The 20,056-nt window shown below is 37.0% G+C and overlaps 1 protein-coding gene across 2 annotated transcripts in view; it reads right to left on the minus strand.

The window, feature by feature from the left end:
• Window positions 1-20,056, minus strand: part of LOC136026387 (ran-binding protein 3-like) — an 81,658-nt gene that overhangs the window by 46,321 nt on the left and 15,281 nt on the right. Inside the window, exon 3 of one of the 2 annotated variants that reach the window (XM_065702939.1) lies at window positions 17,716-17,782. In XM_065702939.1, the coding sequence (XP_065559011.1) occupies window positions 17,716-17,782 (67 nt within the window). Of the gene's footprint in view, window positions 1-367; window positions 1,564-17,715; window positions 17,783-20,056 lie in introns of those variants that run through there. The other variant, XM_065702940.1, reaches the window with a different exon arrangement.

Here is a 20,056-nt window from a genome sequence, read left to right on the forward strand (position 1 = left end):
CAAAGTATCACCAAATCAAGTATATGGTGATACTTGAATGAAGATAGAGAAAACTTACTTGAGTTCCTCAGAGCAAAAATAGAAGCCCATATTTATATTCATGAAACCGAAAGATTGACAATAATATTTGATAGCAGAGTCTTGACATGATCAAATTAAGCAGGTGAAAAAAGAATTCCATATCTGAATATATTTTTGATTAGTGTTTTTTCATCAAATATTTTTTAAGATATTTATCATTTTTAAGTCAAAAATGTCTAACACTCAAAGTCGGTGCTTCAAACGCAAAGGAAATGGACCCGTGCTAATCAGATAAGAAATATTTAAATGTTGAAGCGAATAAGTATTTCACAATATGAATGCATACTTTTCTGACTCTTTAACCAGCATGAGTATCTGGCAACCATTTGTGTCCGATCAAGGGGCTTTCTCTTTCGTCCAGCCGTCGTGTCGAGTTTTTCTAGCCTTACGTCGGCACTTGCTATGAAACAGGGTAGTCTCCTTGAAAGTTGAGATTCGAGCTCGTAGTGATGTCCTAGGGTATTGATAAGCGCCCAATCTCGGGTGCATTCCCTGGATGTTTCGGCCTGTAGGTGATATTTACGTCAAAGGTGCTTTTTATGGTATAATAAAACATGTTCTATCTAGATATGGGGTGACACATCGCTTTCCGAACACGCAACTATCAGTCCCTTACATTGACAGAATTTATCTCTCAGCTTAAAAAAAACTAAGAAAATACCAATATTTGACAGGGATGTAGACAGAGGAGGGGAGGGGGACACCTAAAATCCTGAGTGTCCCGAAATTTCTGGGTACTTCTTGTTCAACTTGATAAAATTTGGGTTTTACAATTATGGGCCCGCCCATAAAAAAAAAAATAATAAAAAATCCTGCGGAAGTGTCTGATATCTGTTGCTAATAGATTTCAGCTTCTTTATCATTTTAATTAACCTCCATAACCTAAAATTAGCTATCACCTATGCTTGTTATCCAATGAAAAACAATATAAGAAAAACTGTATTCACCCTTAAGGAACACAGATTGATTCCCCATCATATGTGACATAAATAATAATACACTATGCCTATTTCTTCCAGCATACAAACAGAATAGTGTTAGTTTCAATCGTGCTAACAATTGTATTTTCACAATTAACAGAAAATTGTTAAAATGTAAAAGACATTTGATAACAATTTGAAACATTGTTAGAGAAAAATTGCTGATTCATTTTGACCACGAAATCGGAGATAAAAAATAAACCTGGAATTCCATCAATTAAGGAACAAGGGTGAAAGATTAGTGTTTCATGATTCTGCACTGCATTTTTATACTTGATTTGAAAAGCTATTTTAAACCAGTTTTAACAATTAGATGTTCTATTTTTAAATACTGCACCAAATTAATTTTAACGAATTGTTGTTTAAACATTTCTGCCAGTTAACAAATAATTGTTAGTAATAACTTTTTGGTGGTTTACAATTCTGTTTATACCTTATACTATAACGATCAATCTTTCACAATGGCTGAACCATTCAAACTGGAGACGTGAAATTTTGCCACGATAATATTGAAACCAAGAAAATGGTTGTGCATAGATTCCCCCCCCCCCATAAAATATACATTAAAAATCAAGAAATATCCCAGAAATGCAATACTGCCAAAAAAAAAATACAATCGTGTTAAAATGCTTCGACTGTTATTATCAAACAGCTCGTCGCAACGAACTGTAAGTAAGGAGTGATTCGGCCAAATAGTAATCGAAACTCTAAAAACGGAACTCTGATATCAATAGATATAACTATAGATAGGATATATAAATAGAATTGACTTTTTGTGCTGATTCCAAATATATAAAATTAATTAAGTGTAGTGTTACCTTACAAACGCTACGGGCCTGAGAAAGTTTGCCTGATTTTTGAAAAAGAGGGTAAAAACCTCCCAAAGGTGAAGGAATTTTAATGAAAACCGAGCCATCAGATTCAGCGTATCAGAGAGTCTGCTGTATAGGTTTGAAGCTCCCATTTGAAAAATTTTTAAATTTAAATTTTTTTTTTTTTTTTCCAGAACAGAGATCCCGGATGCGTGTTTATAGGTTTTTTTTTGTTTGTTCTTTCCCCAATGATGATCATATCGACCCAATAGCCCCAGAACAACGGAAGAGGGCTCATCCTAATACAGACTCAAGGTTCTAGTACCTATTTAAGTGGTCAAAAAGGTTGGAGGGAAACTAGCCCCCCCCCACCAAGTTTTTCAACTGGAACAAGTTTTTTCAACTGAAAGTAAGGACCAACATCAAAACTCAAAACGAATAGAAATTATCATGTGTAAGAGGTGGGTTGCGCCCTCCTAAATACCTTGCCCTTAAAGTCAAAGTCTAACTTTTTGTCTCCATTCTTTAAGAATAACTCCTGACACACAAGAGCCTTTTATTTGGAATAAGATACTTTTTTAAATTACTAAACAAACTTTATCGTGAAGACTGTAGTATAAAGAAGGAGGCAACCCTCCTCATACACAGAGTAACTTCTGTGTTTTAAGTTTTAATGTTGCTCCTTATTTTCAGGTGAAAAAACTTGGGTACTTGTGTATTATCCAGAACACACTCAAGAAGTTAGACCAATCATAATGAAATATACCAAAATATTATGAAAATATGATACTTTAAAAACAAAATTATGGAAACTACAACAAAGAATTATGTAAAGCAGGCCGCCCAGAAGGCATTATGTCAAATACCTAATTAACCCTATCTTCCTCTATATACTAAATATTTAATTAAAATACCCTGTACTGGCATCGTAGTTTTTCTCATAGACACAAAGCTAATTATAACTGATTGTAGACAGTCAAATCGATTTTTCTGAGATAAACAGAACAAACTTCTCTAATGTGTTCTGGATAATACACAAGTAGCCTACCAAATTTTTTTTGTTTTTCGAAAGGGTCGTATCTAGGGGTTACAATTTACACAATAACAGTTTTACTGGAGATTTTAATTATTCTCCCAGCAATATCTTATCAATTTCTTTTTTTAAATCTTCTGCTAAGATGCACCGTCGTCATCGCGGATATACTCATATTCTGTAAAGTGCCTATTTCAGTTGCAAGAAATATATAGCCTACTAAAAATATACAATGCTTTTCATTTGCAATGAAAATGATTAAAGCACATGTGAGTACAAAACAATCATAGAATAATCGTAATAAATGTTAATGTCAAAACCAGGCAATCCATAATTAAAGTGACTTGACATGCATCTATTCCTCAAATTTATTTATAGAAAAGATGTGCATTCTAGCTTCATGCGCGAACAAACTGTGCGCAGCATCCCCTAGCCCTCCACTTATTATATTCTGGGTTTGAAAAGGGTGCTATAGCGTAACTATTTTACGTCATCTATTGCGGTGCCTATTGCACTAACACATATACTACAAATTATAAACTTTTTTAGTTGAGTGGCAAGTCTTGCCATTCCGTGTGGAACTTGGATAAGAGATCCAAATAAAGAGACAAAGAACTAAAAGCCGGCAGCTTATTTCCTGGGAATCTAAGAAGACCATTTACCTTCTTCCGTTTTATGCCAGGGATAATAGATATTAAGTTTCAATGAAACTTGCATCATCAGAGAGTTGTTTTTGTTTTTTTTTCATAAAACGGAGCAGAATTTTCGTTTTAAAGTTTAGGAAAAAGCAGCCCCTAAAACTGTTCTAGCATACCAGCAAAGAAAACGCTAAAATACAGCTAAAATGAAATTATAATTCAATCTATTTAACCGTCACAGGAGTTCCCTGTCGTGTTAATCCCTTTGATTGACAATCGCGGGGACAAAAGGGACGTAAAAATTCACTATCTTTAAGTCAAATTTCTCCGTCTAGCCATAGATTCTCGACGACTATCGATAATAGCCGGCCCCCTGGGGGAATCCGCTAATTAGTCCTTTGTCTTTGTGACTATAATCCGACAGTGAGGCTTGCAAAATCATATTAAAATATCGTATTCTTCTTTTATATAACTTTTTTTCTCATTGTAAACTTGGTCAAGGATCTTCTGGGGGGAGGGGTAAATGACGACGCGTTTGCTCTTAGTTTAAATTTATCTTTGAATAAATTTATTGAATAAGGCGATCCATTTGTGTTGGGTTGAGCAGTTAAGGGTTGAGTTATGTGGGACCCAAACATTACTTGAAAACCATTTGTTGTGCATCACTAGAAAAATAACATCATAGAAACAAGGGTTAAACGTTATTTCAAAATCTTTCAGTGTTTTTATGGATTAACAGCTTGATTGTAGCTAGAAGGGCAGTAGCCCCCCCCCCCAAAAAAAAGAAAAGAAAACCCTTGTGTTCCCAAAGGAACTCTAAATTCTGGCAGAAGGTAAATCTTCCTCCTCTAACCAAGTTGGTCGGTCACCCACCCTGGAAAAAAACCCTAGCTATGTCCATACTGGAAAGCCGAGTTATTTATAACCCTAGCAATTCCAGTTTAATTTTAAAGTTAAGTGCATTGATGAGGATTTATGTAATGCGATGTTTAAAAGCAGACGACTGGTTTTCAGAAGGAAAAAAACGGAAAAAAAAACTAGATTTCGTCGAATAGTTAAAAGTTGCGCAATTTGGAGCTTTGACAAGAAGATCTAATTCTGGTTTGGCTCGTCAATTCCCTCTATAATTGTGTACCTTTATATAGGAAAACGCAAAGCGTTAAACATTTTTTTTGGGGGCAGCTTGATTAGATTCTCATTAAAATGCGCTGAAGTATAACTCTTCATGTTTAGGCCCACGAGCGAACTCCCAAAAAAAAGTCCTGGGTATTAAACATCCATTAGCTGTGTAAGAGGGCTATCAGGTATTACATGAAGAGGTTGGGTACAATATCAAGAGCCACTGCTCTGCTATAGCTTGCCATGCTCATTTGCAGGGTCGGGACTAGGGGGTGGCGAAACGGGGCAACCGCCCGAAGCCCCGCGCGTAGCCCTTTAAATGTTGTAATATAGGATAGGGTCTAGTTCAGGATCCAGTAAGCAAAGGTTATCATGAGACCTACTTGTGAGTTTCATTACTGGTAAGTTCAAGTCTTTGGTTTACAAGAATGTTCTTAGTTGAAAGAAAGGAAAATGTTCACTACAAGAGCTTCAACTTCACTACAATATATCAATCATAAAAATTATCATTCGTTTGATTCAGTCCCTTTCCGTTCTGCGTTATTTCCTAATTGAGTCAGTAGTTGCCAACTGGACACATTTTAAAGGACACATTCTCAAGTGATGGGACACAATTCCCAAGCACCATGAACTTGGGACATAAAAGGGACACATATTGCAAATTTAAGACATAAAACGAAACATTTCCCAACTACATATATACTATGATAAAAAAAGTCACTTTTTACCACAATCATTGGCCAATAAGTTGGCAACCCTGTGAGTAAATTATGAATAGTTTCTAGATTGAGCGTTGGTTTAAGGGGGTTCCAAAAAAATCAAATGGCTCTATTCGAGTTAAAGAGAAAAATAAGCGTACGTTAATTGACAAAGTTATCTTTAAATTTTTACTCAGAATCTTGGTTTTCAAACGGATGCCTTTACTTCCTTTTGACGATTTTTTACCTTTTTAAGTTATTTTACGATCTTCGCCAGGCTAGTTAGAAAATCGATCATAGAAGACCAAGTATTTTCTGTTATCTTCCGAAAATGTCATCACTTGATAAGGATCAAGATATCACTTGAAAAGGATCAACAGATACTTTCCTGGAGGCATTGTCAAAGCATGAAATAGAAATGGGAAATTACGGAGCTTTAATCGAAAAGGGTACTTCTTTATAGAGATTTAAAAATTTGGTCGAGAGTTTTAAACTTGGCACACCAACCCACCTCTGAGTATGACCCCGGCCAAAGAACATACTGTAGCACTCCAAGTATGAATCATATTTAAAAGTGATTGATAAATCAATACCTGAACTAAAGTTATGAAGGATTAAATTCTAAAATTAGAGCCGTTCAGAGACAAAATCAATCAAGCCAGCTTTTTTCATTTTTTTGAAATAGTAGAGCAACAGCACTTGGATAACGTTTAGTTTTGTAGGCCTGAGGGATTATCTCTGAGATGAAGGATAAAAACCAAAATGACAAGCACATTCTGGCCATAAAATACTAAGAATTTTTTTTGAGACCAGGTCTACACTGAAGCGGGCATAGAAACATTTTCATTCACACAAAAACACACGTATACACCAATACCCCGGATTTTTTTTTTCAGCAAAATGATTGGTACCGTTCATTCAAATAAAACAATATAACTTCTTCTTATTTTCTCCATTATTTGGTTTACCGACTTTCAATTTGGCTTCTGAATGGCCCAACTGGGGGCTCAAAGACAGAATTGGTGAGACAAGCGGTAACGTAGACGCTGCACATCCTAAACCTATAATACTAACTACTGGCTGAGGTAAAATTTGAATAACTGATAAAAACAGCAGAACTTATCGAGCAGCCTAAATCTAAAACCAAAAGATGCCTCACTAACAAAGAATGAAGAGAAACTGGAATGGAATCAAACGGTTTGCCGCTAAGTTTCGTAACTAAATTGATCTCTGGAAGGACACTTGGTTCTGGATTGAACCGGATAATCCATCTCTCTGATTGGTACAAACTTGAGAAGTACTTTCCTACACTAGTTCTCCAATATTGAAATCTTCCAAGGGGATTTTAGGAGATTAGGGAAACAAGGATACTGGTTTCACACGTAATATATGCTATCAAACGAAGAATGACTATAGGGGACTTGGATATACTTAATCTTACCGACGTTCCACATTACCAATTTAAGTCTCAAGTTACACATCTTACACACAAAACATGCAGACACGCAGGGGTGAGGAGGATAGAGACACCACACCCATATACAGTTTCATTATTTGCTATTTTTCATTTTCATTTTTCATTCCCCATCTTTTTTGCGGTTCTGACGACTCGGCGCATTCTTAAGTAGAAACTACTAACGTGATCTTGACATAGTATGTTGAAAATCAGGGCTTTGACTAACGAATTTTAAGAAAAAAACAAACGCAATAGAATTATTTAACATCCGAAACATTAATCCACATCTAAAACATGACTTAGGTACATCAACTATTGTTTCAGAAATAAAAATTAAGCTTCAACTTCCCCGAATTCAAAGAAAAGATTTCAATTTACGTTACATTGCCACCATCGTTGCATAAAAATAGCGTCAGTAAATAGAGTAAAACTTCGGTTTAATAAACGTAAATACAATGAAACAAGGTTTAAGCGGTAGCCATATTGTGGCTTCAAATTGCAACTTAGGGGTTAGATTATAGACTTTAAACCTCATAATTGACAAATGACCCCCCTTTTCGAAAACTATAAATCAGTTTAAACACTGAGGAGGCGCTACCCATACTACAGGCTTCAATCTGACAATTGAGGATCCCACAATTACAGCATTTTACGAAACCTGGTCAAATGGATTTATCAAAAATATGCGTTACCGTAAAGTTGGTAAAGTGTAATGGCCGAATAAACCTTGGGGATTCCTTCAATCGCAATCTTAAAGTTTTGGTGCCTGTTTTAGGGGGGGGGGTCAATAGTGATTGGTGTGCAGCAAATATATCTCATCCTTCCTTTTTGCCTTAGGGTACCTCTATAGCCTCTCATTTCGAAGAAAATGCTGAGGCAGCTATTTCACTCAGATTGATGAAAAAATCTAAAAACACAGTTCCAGAGAAAAAATAACGAGCGTAGCCCATGGGAAACAAATTGGGGTTTTAACTCCTCCAGACCACCACCCCCTCTGTCCATAGTCAACTTTTTAGCAAAAACCCGGGCGTTTCATCTTGATATAATCAAAACTCATTGATGATTTTTACTCGGTGTGATTGGAAAACCAAAGTGGGTCAGTGGCTGCCGAAAACCCTCATTCTCCCACCACTTGACATGAAGATTCCCAACCTATAGATTGAGGAATTAAAGGGGGTCAGTGGTCCCTCGAACACCGTACCCACACTACCATCAATTTGGAATCTGAGTCATATAAGGGTTTTCAGTCTACTGCAGGCACCATGTGGGATCATCCCCTCCCCACCTTACCAACTTTTCAGCATAAACACAGGCAGGTTTTTTCAACGAATCAGCAAGAAACTTAATGGGGAATTATCTTTGGATAATGGGACACGAGAATGAAAATTTCAGAGGCATATACCCTTTTCCAATCTTTGCACGGAAGTCCTCAGCTGTCTAACCCAATTCAAACTTACGGTACAAATTTCTTTTTACAAATTTGCACACGTTCACCAGTTCCAAGCTCCACTTACCCTCAGCAAAGGATTGATTTTAGCCTCATTGGTTCTAGGTACCTGTAAACCGAATTTTAATCGAATCAAAACATCCTGTTTTCATTTATTTTCAGCAGAAGGGTAGGTTCAACTTGACATGTTTCTTTCCAAAGAAATAATTAATCAGCTTACAGAACTTTATCAGAAGAATTTACTGAGCTATTGTACAAAAAAAAAATGCTTACGGCATTACTTCACTTAGCTGAGAAGGTCAATAGTATACATTCATGCTTAAGGTTAAAGACTTGCCACTACCTTGGGTTTATTTTTGCATTAATTTTGAAAGAAGTTTTCCACAAAAGAAAATTTTTGCAGGGAAAGGTAAAGAGCTATCAATAAATAAATGAAACACCAAACGAACAGAAATTACGGTAAATAACCAACTCAAACCAGAAACTACCGCAAAGAGGTAAAGGACTAACGCCTGCCGTGTCTTCTAAAGATTAAATAAAAGAAAACAAGTTTTTTCAACGGAAAGTAAGGAGCCGCATTAAAACTTAAAACGAACAGAAATTACTTCATATATGAAAGGGGCTGCTCCCTCATCAACGCCCCGCTCTTTACGCTAAAGTTTGACTCTTTCTCTTAACTCTACTTTTTAAAACAGTAAGATTAAATAAAAAAACAAGTTTTTTTTAACGGAAAGTAAGGAGCGGCATTAAGACTTAAAACGAACAGAAATTACTTCGTATATGAAAGGGGCTGCTTCCTCATCAACGCCCCGCTCTTTACGCTAAAGTTTGATTCTTTTTCTTAACTCTACTTTTTAAAACAGTAAAAAACTTTAGCGCAAAGAGCGGGGCGATGATGAGGAAGCAGCCCCTTTCATATTCGAAGTAATTTCTGTTCGTTTCAAGTTTTAATGCCGCTCCTTACTTTCCGTTAAAAAAACTAGTTTTTTTATTTAATTTCTGAGCGTTTTTGAATCAATGCGTGTTTTGATTTTGGCTCTCCGCAGATGAATAATTAAAATGAAATTTGCATATTTTTAATTTTTTGGCTAAATGCCTTTCTCATAGTTTTGATAGAATGATTTTGAGAAAAAAGGAGCAGGGAGGAGGCCTAGTTGCCCTCCGGTTTTTTGGTTACTTAAAAAGGCAACTAGAATTTTTAAATTTTTACGAATACTTTTATTAGTAAAACATATACATAACCTATAAATTAGCTTACGTAACGAACTTCTCTATTCTCATGTTTTTATTACGTATATGAGGGGGTTCACCCCCTCGTCAGTACCCCGCTCTTTACACTAAAGCTTAAATTATGTCCCAATTTCTTAAGAATGACCCCTGAATCACAAAAGCCGTAGAATAAATAGTTGAAATTATTAAAAATACTTTAGCGCAAAGAGCGGGGTATTAGGAGGAGGTGAGCCCATCATATGCGTAATCATTTTTGTTCGTTTTAAGTTTTAATGCTTCTCTATACTTTCAGTTGAAAAAACTTTTTCATATTTATTTTTTCTTTTTTTAAATAATGCTAGAAAATCTTGCGCTCCCTTCATGAAAATTTTCTTCCCCCATGACAAATTCCTCCAAGGAAAGTTCTTCCAACATATCCCCCTCTTCTCAACCCCTCCCCCAACCTAAAAATACCCCTGAAAACGTCTGTACACTTCCAAACAACCATTACTATATGTAAGCACTGGTCAAAGTTTGTAACTTGTAGCCCCTCCCACGGGGACTGTGGGGGAGTAAGTCGTCCCCGAAGATATAGTTATAAGGTTTTTCGACTAAGGTGAATAAAATGGCTATCTCAGAATTTTGATCCGGTGACTTTGGGAAAATAATTGGCGTAGGAGGGGGCCTAGGTGCCCTCCAATTTTTTGGTCACTTAAAAAGGGTACTAGAACTTTTCATTTCCGTTAGAATGAGCCCTCTTGAAAGATTCTAGGACCTCTGGGTCGATACGATCACCCCTGGAAAAAAAAACAACAAACAAACAAATAAACACGCATCCGTGATCTGCCTTCTGGCAGAAAATACAAAATTCCACATTTTTGTAAATAGGAGCTTGAAACTTTTACAAAATGGTTCTCTGATACGCTGAATCTGGTGGTGTGATTTTCGTTAAGATTCTACAACTTTTAGGGGTTGTTTCCTCCTATTTTCGAAAATAAGGCAAACTTTCTCAGGCTCATAACTTTTGATGGAGGACTAAACTTGATGAAACTTATATATTTAAAATCAACATTAAAATGTGATTCTTTTGATGTAGCTATTGGTACGAAAATTTCATTTTTTCGAGTTTTGGTTACTATTAAGCTGGGTCGCTCCTTACTACAGTTCGTTACCACGAACTGTTTGATCAGAAGGTAATTTGCACTTTGCTGTGCCAGGCCTTACGACTCAGGCGCCACAGGTTCAATTCAGTCATCCTGTAAAAAATACGAATTCCTTCTTAAAGTCCTGACTTATTTCGATTGTTTTCACGGCCTATGACCACTGTTCCTCGTTTTTTTTTTTATTTAATTACCATGTTTTTATCATTTAACAATTTCTATTTCCGGATTTGAGCTTTTATTCCTCATTAAATAAAAAAAAATCACTATAATAACCAAGATTAGTGAAAAAAAATCACCATAATAACCAAGATTAGTGAAAATATTTGCCACCGGGCCCAACTCTCAACCACCACAGACTCAATACAGCCACCCTGTAAAAAATACGAATTCCTTCTTAAAAGTCCTGACTTATTTCGATCGCTTTCACGGCTTATGGTAACTGTTCCTCGTTTTTTATTTAATTACCTTCTTTTTTCATTATTTAACAATTTTTATTTCCAGATTTGTGCTTTTATTCCTCATTAAATAAAAAAAAATCACCATAATAACCAAAATTAGTGAAAAGAACAAATGAATGTGGAATATTCGCCGCCGGGCCCCACCTCTCAACCACCACAGACTCAATACAGCCACCCTGTAAAAAATACGAAATCCTTCTTAAAGTCCTGACTTATTTCGATCATTTTCACGTCCTGTCACCGCTGTTCCTTGTTTTCCAACCATAGATTTGATTATCTATTTTTGTTCATCTTTACCTCAAAATTTACTAGATGTTTTCCAGAGAAATTGCCTACGGATTGTTCTGGGTACCCGGCTGACTGACCGTATTTCAAACAGTAGGTTGTACGAAAAGTGTGGTTCAATCCCGCTTTCTGGGGCTATAATGAAAGAAAGGTTGAGATGGCTAGGCCATGTTCTACGGATGAAGGATGACAGATTACCGAAGATCGTCCTTTTTGGCCAACCGTCTGGGGCTACACGGAAAGCAGGTCGTCCTTGTCTGGGTTGGGAGGATGTCATAAATAAAGATTTAAAGGAAATGGGAACTTCCTGGGAGGGTGTAAAGAGGGAGGCTTTAAATAGATTAGGTTGGAGGAGGAGCGTGCGTAGCTGTGTTGGCCTCAGGCGGCTAGGTGCTGCAGTGAGTTATTAGTAGTAGTAGTAGTAGTTATAGCTAACAAATACATCTTTTCCAGTTTCCAACCACAGATCAACGTTCAATATATCTTTTACAATTCAATGTGATTCTCGCTGCAGTTTGTTCCATGTCTTTTTCTTTAGCTGTTTCAATCCTCACTTTCACTAGCTTTCTAATCACATTTATCGGTGCTTCATTTTCATCAATCAAATCCTTAAACATTTTAAACGCTTTAATTAGATTTAGCGCCTTTGTAAAATTACGTTTTCTTTTATTGGACCTTTAACTTTTGCCTTGGCTTGTCTTTTGTCATTATGCAAAACATATCAATCGATCAAAACATATGCAAATCAAGGGCCGCATAACCTATGGAGTTCTAAAGGCCGACGGAATTTTAACACCGTCATATAGCCATTCTCTTCTACTTACCTTGAAAGTTTCAACTTAATTCCATCAACCTTTCCTGCGATATTATGGATTCACCCTTTTGACATCCTTGAATGCACATAGTATTTTTTGACGTAGTTCAATTTCCCACTCAAGACGTTTTTAAGATATTTTAGAAGTGTCCTTTTGATAAAATTGGGCGAACATAGTATCTTATAATATAATTCAATATTCCCAAAAACGAGCCCTGAAGTTTCAACGTAATACCCTTAGTTTTCAAGAGATATTGCACACACGGCCTTTTAAGAATCTGGACACACTTAGTTTCTGTTGATTTACTTTTACATCCCCCTCAACTTCCCCTGAAAGTTTCAACTTAATACCTTATTCTATTCCTAAGATATTGAATCTGTGCCATTTTGACAACCTGAATGCACTTAAAATATTTTGGGTAAAATTCTAGTTAATTGACTTCTTGCTATCTCAGAAAGGCTTTAGGTTAGGAAAATGAAACTTTCAGGGATGAATCTACAGACTAAAGTATGTCCCGGGAAGGTATTTTGAAGCAACTACCTCCACTCCTTCTCCCTCTAGAGGGCCCTGACCTTTGATGACCTTTGAAAATGTGTGTTATAAAAGTGAAACCTTGCAAAATAGATCTTCTGCTTAATTGAAGTACAACAAAATTGTTTTCAGCTTCATAAATTTGCTCAATTCCATTTTATAAGGTTTTAAAGATTTGCAAATACATTTCCTAAATTTTGAAAAAAAACATTGATAATAATGGCTCAAAATTCTACTCAAATAACAGGAATTGCATTTTCAGAACTAATGGCAGAGAAAAAGCAACTAGTAACTGAAAATTAAGGTAAAATGTTGTTTTGTCGAAATTTCAATAGGTATAGTAGACCTGTCATGTAGGTAAATTTCGGGGCCCTCTAGAGGGAGAAGGAGTGGAGGTGGGCACTTTAAAATACCTTCCCGGGACATACTTTAGCCTGTTGACCCATCCCTGAAAGTTTCATTTTCCTAACCTAAATCCTTTCCGAGATAGCAAGAAGTCAATTAACTAGAATTTTACCATCTTTTGAATTAGTTCAATAATAGTAGTAGTAGTAGCAGTAATTTCAGCAATAGTAGTAGCAATAACAGTAGCAGAGGTAGTAATAGTAGTAGTAGCTGCAGTCACAGCCGTGATAGTAGAAATGGTAGTAGCAGTAATAGTTGTAATAGCCGCAAGAAATCGCGGTTGTATTTCCAAGTAGTCACAGTCAAAATTAGTCACGGTCACTGTGTAAAGAAGTCACAGTCAGAAAAACAAGAAGTTGCAGTCGCAGTCAAAAGCAGTTGCAGACTTAGAAGTTATTGTAGTCTAGTTGTGTGTAGACACAATCACAGCTCCAAAAAATCGCAGTTGGAGTCACAGTTGGAAGCAGTCAGAGTCGCAATTAGTCGCATTTGAAAGTAGACACAGACACAATCAGCAACAAGTAGTCACAGTCACAGTCATAAATAGACACAGTTGTAGTCATAAATAGTCGCAGTAACAGCGGTAGCAGTAGTAGTAGTGATAGCAGCCCTGAAAGTTTCAATTTATATCCTCAGCCATTCCTGAGACATTGCTGATACACCCTTTTGATAGCCTGCATGATAGCAGAGGCAATAGATAAATTATCAAAGATCCAGTAAATGCAGCCAGACAGCACAATAGTAAAATATTGTTCTGGCATGTTAATAAACTGAGAGGAAATGGTTAATTTAGACTTGCTCCACTCAAAGATAGGAAGGGGCCACAATTAGTGAGACTAGACGAGTTAAAGAGAGATGGGCAGAATATTCTGAGAAGATCTCCTAAAACTCAGGTCCAAGAAGAAAAACAGCGAAAGTGAAGTTTCTTATCAGAAGCTCAAGATACTTAACAGCATGCAGCAGAAAAATTGCAATTGTAAAAACAAAGGTTTCTGTAAATTATACTAGCTCTACATAAAAATTCCTTTTATATCCTTCTGTTTTCTAAAATCTCTATATATTTTATATAAGACAATATTTCACAAGTAAGTGACTTTTTTTCTGCAACTTCTCAAAGACACCGATGATAATATACTCCTTTCTACTCTTTATTTGACAAAACTCCACATTTTTTGGAGGAAAATTCTAAGAGAGGTAGGAAATAAAACCCGTATTTAATGCCCGACTTTAACATAAACTCATGTTGGCTTCCTCTGATTTCATTGCCTAAGTAAAACAAAGATCTTTTGTAAGGTCTAACGCGTATATTTTAAAAACCTAAAAACAAACAAAAAATAATTTTGAAAAAACGAAGTTTTTATGGAAATAAATAGCGAAGTGGAAGCTTCAAACTAGCAATACAATTCGCACGTTTTCTAAAGCCCAAACCAAGTGAGACATACCACAATGACAAATCTTAGCATCCATGTCCAGCAGATATGAGAAAGAAAAAGGACTTTCCAAAACCTGTTCCTACAATTTTGTATCTTCATTTTTTTTTTTTTTTTTTTGCCGTCCCAGAAAAAACGCGGTTCCACGATTTTCTCGAAAACTTGAGAACTGCACACACTTTTCTGTGACAGATGACAACTGAAAACTGAATTCGGCTTTTTTCGGTTACATCAATAACATAGATTAGCAACCATAGAACAACGTACAAATATTCGAATTTAAAATTTAAATGAATAAAAACAGGTACAGATGGTTCTGAAACTAAAAATAAAACTAGCATTAGACGTCAGCATTGGAGTATATGGTTTCAGCGAAAAGTCTGTTGGTTTTTATCATTTCACTTTGCTTTGAAAACTTAGTTGGTGCAGCTCCTTAACCCTTTAAGTCCGGATGTCCTTTTAAAAGGACAAGCACGTTTGATTGGTAACAATGACTCGCGTATGGTTTCAATCGGCATACGCCATCTCTTTCAGCAGTTCAAGACGCGTCGAACAAGATGTCGCACAAGGCGGTGGGACACTCATTTCAGTTTCTAGGCGAGGATTGATGAGAGGTCCAAAAGGGGTGAAAGGTGGGTATTGATTAAAATATTATTAAAATTATTAAATGAATTTCAAAAAATTCTAGGAAAAAATCAGAGTGCAGTTAGGTAGTGTTAAAATTAGAATTTGATAAGAGGCTAGGTTCCAACGGTAACAATGCTGGTGTATAAACTAGTTTCTGACAAGCTGTCCTTTTGAAAGGACATCCGTCCATAAGGGTCAACAGCCTGACGATTATTGCATGAAAGAACATCGAAGAAAACTAATAAGTAAATTTAATATATTTGAGTATGTTTTAACGAACTTATATCCAAAGTATATTTCCAGATAGGTGACGAGCTTGAGAAGGCATTGAAGAAGTCACGAAGCTTGCGCGCTCGGCGAAATCTTGAACCAGAACGAGCCTTAGAAATTTTTATGTAACCACCAGATGGAGATGTTTCCGAGATGTCGGATCTTTCAGATTCCGATAATGACGAGAGTGATAGCCAGTGTTTACCGCCAAATCCCAAACTAACCGACTTCTACGAGTTAACGCAGCTGGAACCGATGCGAGACAGCCCCCCTTCCAATAACTTTCTTGAGTCCCATGATCTTGAAGAACCTGGGCCCTCTACCAGCTCTGACAGGGCAACTGAAGATCAGCAACCTTGTGCCAAAAAGGTAAACCGACAAAATAGGGGCGAATACAAGTCGTGTTACAAGAACTTCGAACCTTATATTGAAGATCAGCAACTTATGTGTGCGTATACTCCCCCACCAACAGTGTCCATGTCCCCAGCCGAATAATTTTCTATGTTTTTCTCTGATGAAATGATTGATAAGATATTGTAAGAGACGAATCGCTATGCAATGATGAAGGGCAACAAATTTATCGATGTCACACAACAAGAAATATACTCTTATCTTTCAATAACTCCCTACATGGGAATAATAAGATTGCCTAGCTACAAGCTCTACTGGGAGGAGCTGAACTATACTGTCGTCTCTGGAAAGATGTCCCGAGACCGTTTCACATTGATTCGAAGGTACTTGCACTTCAATGACAACAGTAAGTGCAAGCCAAAAACCGATCCTAGACATGATCGTTTGTTCAAGGTGAGGCCCATAGTTGACCTGCTGCGAGAAAATTTGATGAGAACTGAGCCTGAAGAAAGACACAGTATCGATGAACAGATTATCCCATTCAAGGGAAAATCTGTTATGCGGCACTATCTCCCAAACAAGCCGCACAAGTGGGGGTTCAATGTATTTACTCGAGCTGGAAGTAGTGGGATCATGTACAGCATCAAAATATACCAAGGCCAAGGGACTGCGGTAGCTGGGCCCTTCGGTCTTGGTGGAGATGTTGTTATAAGGCTCTTGAGATCCCTGAAGCCCAAAGGGGGGCGCAAGATATTTTTTGACAAATGGTTTTCGAGTGTAGACCTTGTCGTTCATCTGAAGGAGATTGGATATGAGTGCGTTGGGACTATTCGTCAGAACCGTCTTCCAGGATGCAAACTGATAGAAGAAAAGGAACTGAAACGGTTTGGCCGGGGACACGTCGACTGGAGAGTTGAAAAATCGATAGAAGTTTGCTTGGTCCGCTGGTGCGATAACAAGGCGGTCACGCTTTTGTCGAACTACGTTGCAGTTGAGCCCAAGGATACCTTTAGACGTTGGGATTCCTCCGAGAAGAGATACGTGGAAATCGAAAGGCCCGCAGTGATCAAAGAGTACAACAAGTACATGGGCGGCGTGGACTTGGCTGATATGCTTATTGAGCTCTATCGCTGAAACCTGAAGACAAGAAAGTGGTATATGCGCATATTGTACTACGTTCTTGACACTGCAGTAGTCAATGCCTGGCAAATTTATCGTCGTCACTGCTGGCAGTCCAATGACAAACCAATGCCTCTACTGAAGTTCAAAACCTCCATTGCATGCTCTCTCGGATACTCCGACACACCCCGAAGACGCCTTGGTAGACCATTATCTCTGGAAGCCGAAGATACTCCTACACGAAAAATACCTACAATACGGCATTACGGGTACAACCATTTTCCTGAATTCGGAAAAGATCAAAAACACTGCTGAATTTGTCAGAGGAAGACAAAAATCCTGTTTAGCAAGTGCCTTGGAATTGCACTGTGCTTTGTTCCCGAGAGGAACTGTTTTCTCTCCTACCACAGGAAGTGAACGCTTTTTTACTTTTGTAGCAGTTACTAGTTTTGTCTGATACAAAATATGCGGCATTATTTGAAAAAAATACTACACTAAGGACGGATGTCCTTTTAAAAGGACATGATGGATCTTGAACCCTGAACCAGATACCATAAATGAGACTCCATATTCGAGTTCAGTGATTTTTTTTTTCATCTGGGAACATCCTTCAAATATTTTTTTGCTATCGATTTCATAATTCAGTACTTAAAGGGTTAACTGAATTTCTTCAAAAATTTTACATGGAAAGAGTGCATGCAATCACAACCTTATGCAAAATCCTAAGTTAGAAAATGGATGTCATCTCTCTTTTATTTTTTTAAGCTAGAACAGGGAGGAGAACTTACCCCTTTGAGTATCTGGCGGTGTTTCACACTCTTCTTTTACGTTTTCTTCTTCTTGCTCATTGACTTCCTAGAAAAGGGATCATTTCAAGGATATGACAAAAAAAACTGTCAATAATCCACAAACAGAACTGTCATACCATTGAATCATTTTAGGGATAATCCGTCCCAGTCCATAGAATAAACTGTGCAGAGATTTCAAAAATTGGATTCTAAGTTGGTTCTCGGTTTTCCTGCAGCAGTCATAGGGGAGGGCGGGGGTTCTTAAAGTTGTTTCGTATTTGCATATGAGCTGGACAATGGTAAGTCCTTTAGTGGATTTAAAAAAAATTAAACTAATCAAATAAGCAGGGACGTAGCTACAGTATTTTCATTGGTGGGGGAGGGGGTAAGATGGGGTGCTATGGAATTAGTTGCTATTCAGGCTGTAGTCAAGAAAAGTAACTATTTAACAAACACGCTAATTGGTGAATTTAAGAATATTATGCAATACATTATAAACAATAAACATACATTGAACAATCATAAATATAATTGCTGGTGTTTGGCTTTTACTAAAATTGTCAGCAATGAGCTCCTGCAGATGACAGGAGTAGAGCATAACCAAGCTTTCGGTTGAGCAAAGGTGAATGTCGTATACACTTGGCTTTTATCAGCTAGATTCACCACTAATGCTGCAGTACATATTGCACCTCCAGTTCCACCAACCCCACACCCATATCAGGATGCTCAAACGCATAATTGAACCAAGCTCTATACAAATAGCCCCGGGTATCGCGCTATTCATTTGCTCGCAATTTTGAATGGATTACGAGGCTGAAAGATTTAATTTGTTGTTCTAAACTTTTAATATACGTGATTTATTGAAGTAGTATGTATGATTTTTATTGAATTGATTTGTTTGAAGGTACAGCGATTTATATTAATAAATAGTATTGATATCAAAGGGCCTAATAAACCGAAACAAAAATCATAGGCAGCGCAGTAGCGCTGTCTAAGTAAAGATACAGGATAAGTCAAAGTATTACCAGAGATTGTGTAACATTACATTGTGACATATTCCCCGCATGTAAATAGCAACCGTATTTCAAATTTGAAAATATTAGAAAAATAAAATAAGAATTATTAACTTATCCATTGGGCGTTGTTTGACAAAGAATTTCCAGAAAATTTGAAAGATCATTGGCATCATTGCGGCAGAAACCTCAAATTAAATAAATATTGCTGGTATTCCAATTGGAAGAGAAAATTGAATCCTAGACTTTGAAAATTACCTTTCCTTTTGTATCTTTGTTTTAAAAAAAAATCGATAAAAATCACGCAAAAGTTTTTCTTGTGTAAATCAAGGTATGGGGGTATATATTCCCGGATGGGAGTTATACTGAATATCGTTTTTATATCTGTAATTCTCTTCAAAAGCAGAGTTTTGTCTCTTAGTGCAGCATGATAAAACTTTGTAACAATAAAAAAAGGAGACGGGTTGGTACCACTTATACGTGTACGAAAAATTTCTAGATTGTGACAAAAATATACATATTTTGCTTAAATTAACTTTATTCTATTCTCAGCAGACATTTCGTACAGTGCAGATAAATGTCTCGCGCGTACCGCTGGTGTTGTGTGAAATGAGAGTAATTTCAGTCATAATTATATCTACGTTGCATCGGCAACGTGAGGTGTTGCGGCAACCTTTGTTCGACTTCGCCGAATAAAGTGTTGCGAGAGAAACACTTTGGTTTCCTCGCTTAGACCAAACGCTGTAAGTTGTTAATCGATAAGGATCTTACAATAAATACTAGGTACACCAACTCGCAAAAGTCACAAACCCCTCATTGCAACTAGCAATAGCTATAAACCCCTCATCGCTGAAGATGATTGTAGCCTAACATCCGATTATTACTTACAAGTCCCCTACATGTCTCACCATGGAACCAAATTGGTTTTGCCATCAAATACACCAGAAACAAATAATAGGTGCACCAATTAGCAAAAGTTGCGAACCCCTCATTGCCGAAGATAATTATGAGCTGACAGCTGACTGTTGCTTACAACTCCCCTATATGTCCACAATTGGTAAGGGCCTATTTTCGGTTTCAGCGTGTACCTTACTACTAAAGTTGTCAGCCCCTTTAAACTTTCAAACTGGTATATCTCATGGAAGGAATGTTTCTACCAAAAAACGGATGACAAATACTTTGATCAGCTCATCAAGAGCTATCGACTGTACGTCTGACACCATTTCTCTACCGCGATCCCAAGTACAAAAAAACTCAGCTGAAATCACAAACAGAAATGGGTAGAAACAATAGATGGCAGCACCTTCAGTCCCAACTTTTTTGTTTCT

This window comes from Artemia franciscana, chromosome 4, assembly GCF_032884065.1.
Source record: "Artemia franciscana chromosome 4, ASM3288406v1, whole genome shotgun sequence".
NCBI lineage: Eukaryota > Metazoa > Arthropoda > Branchiopoda > Anostraca > Artemiidae > Artemia > Artemia franciscana.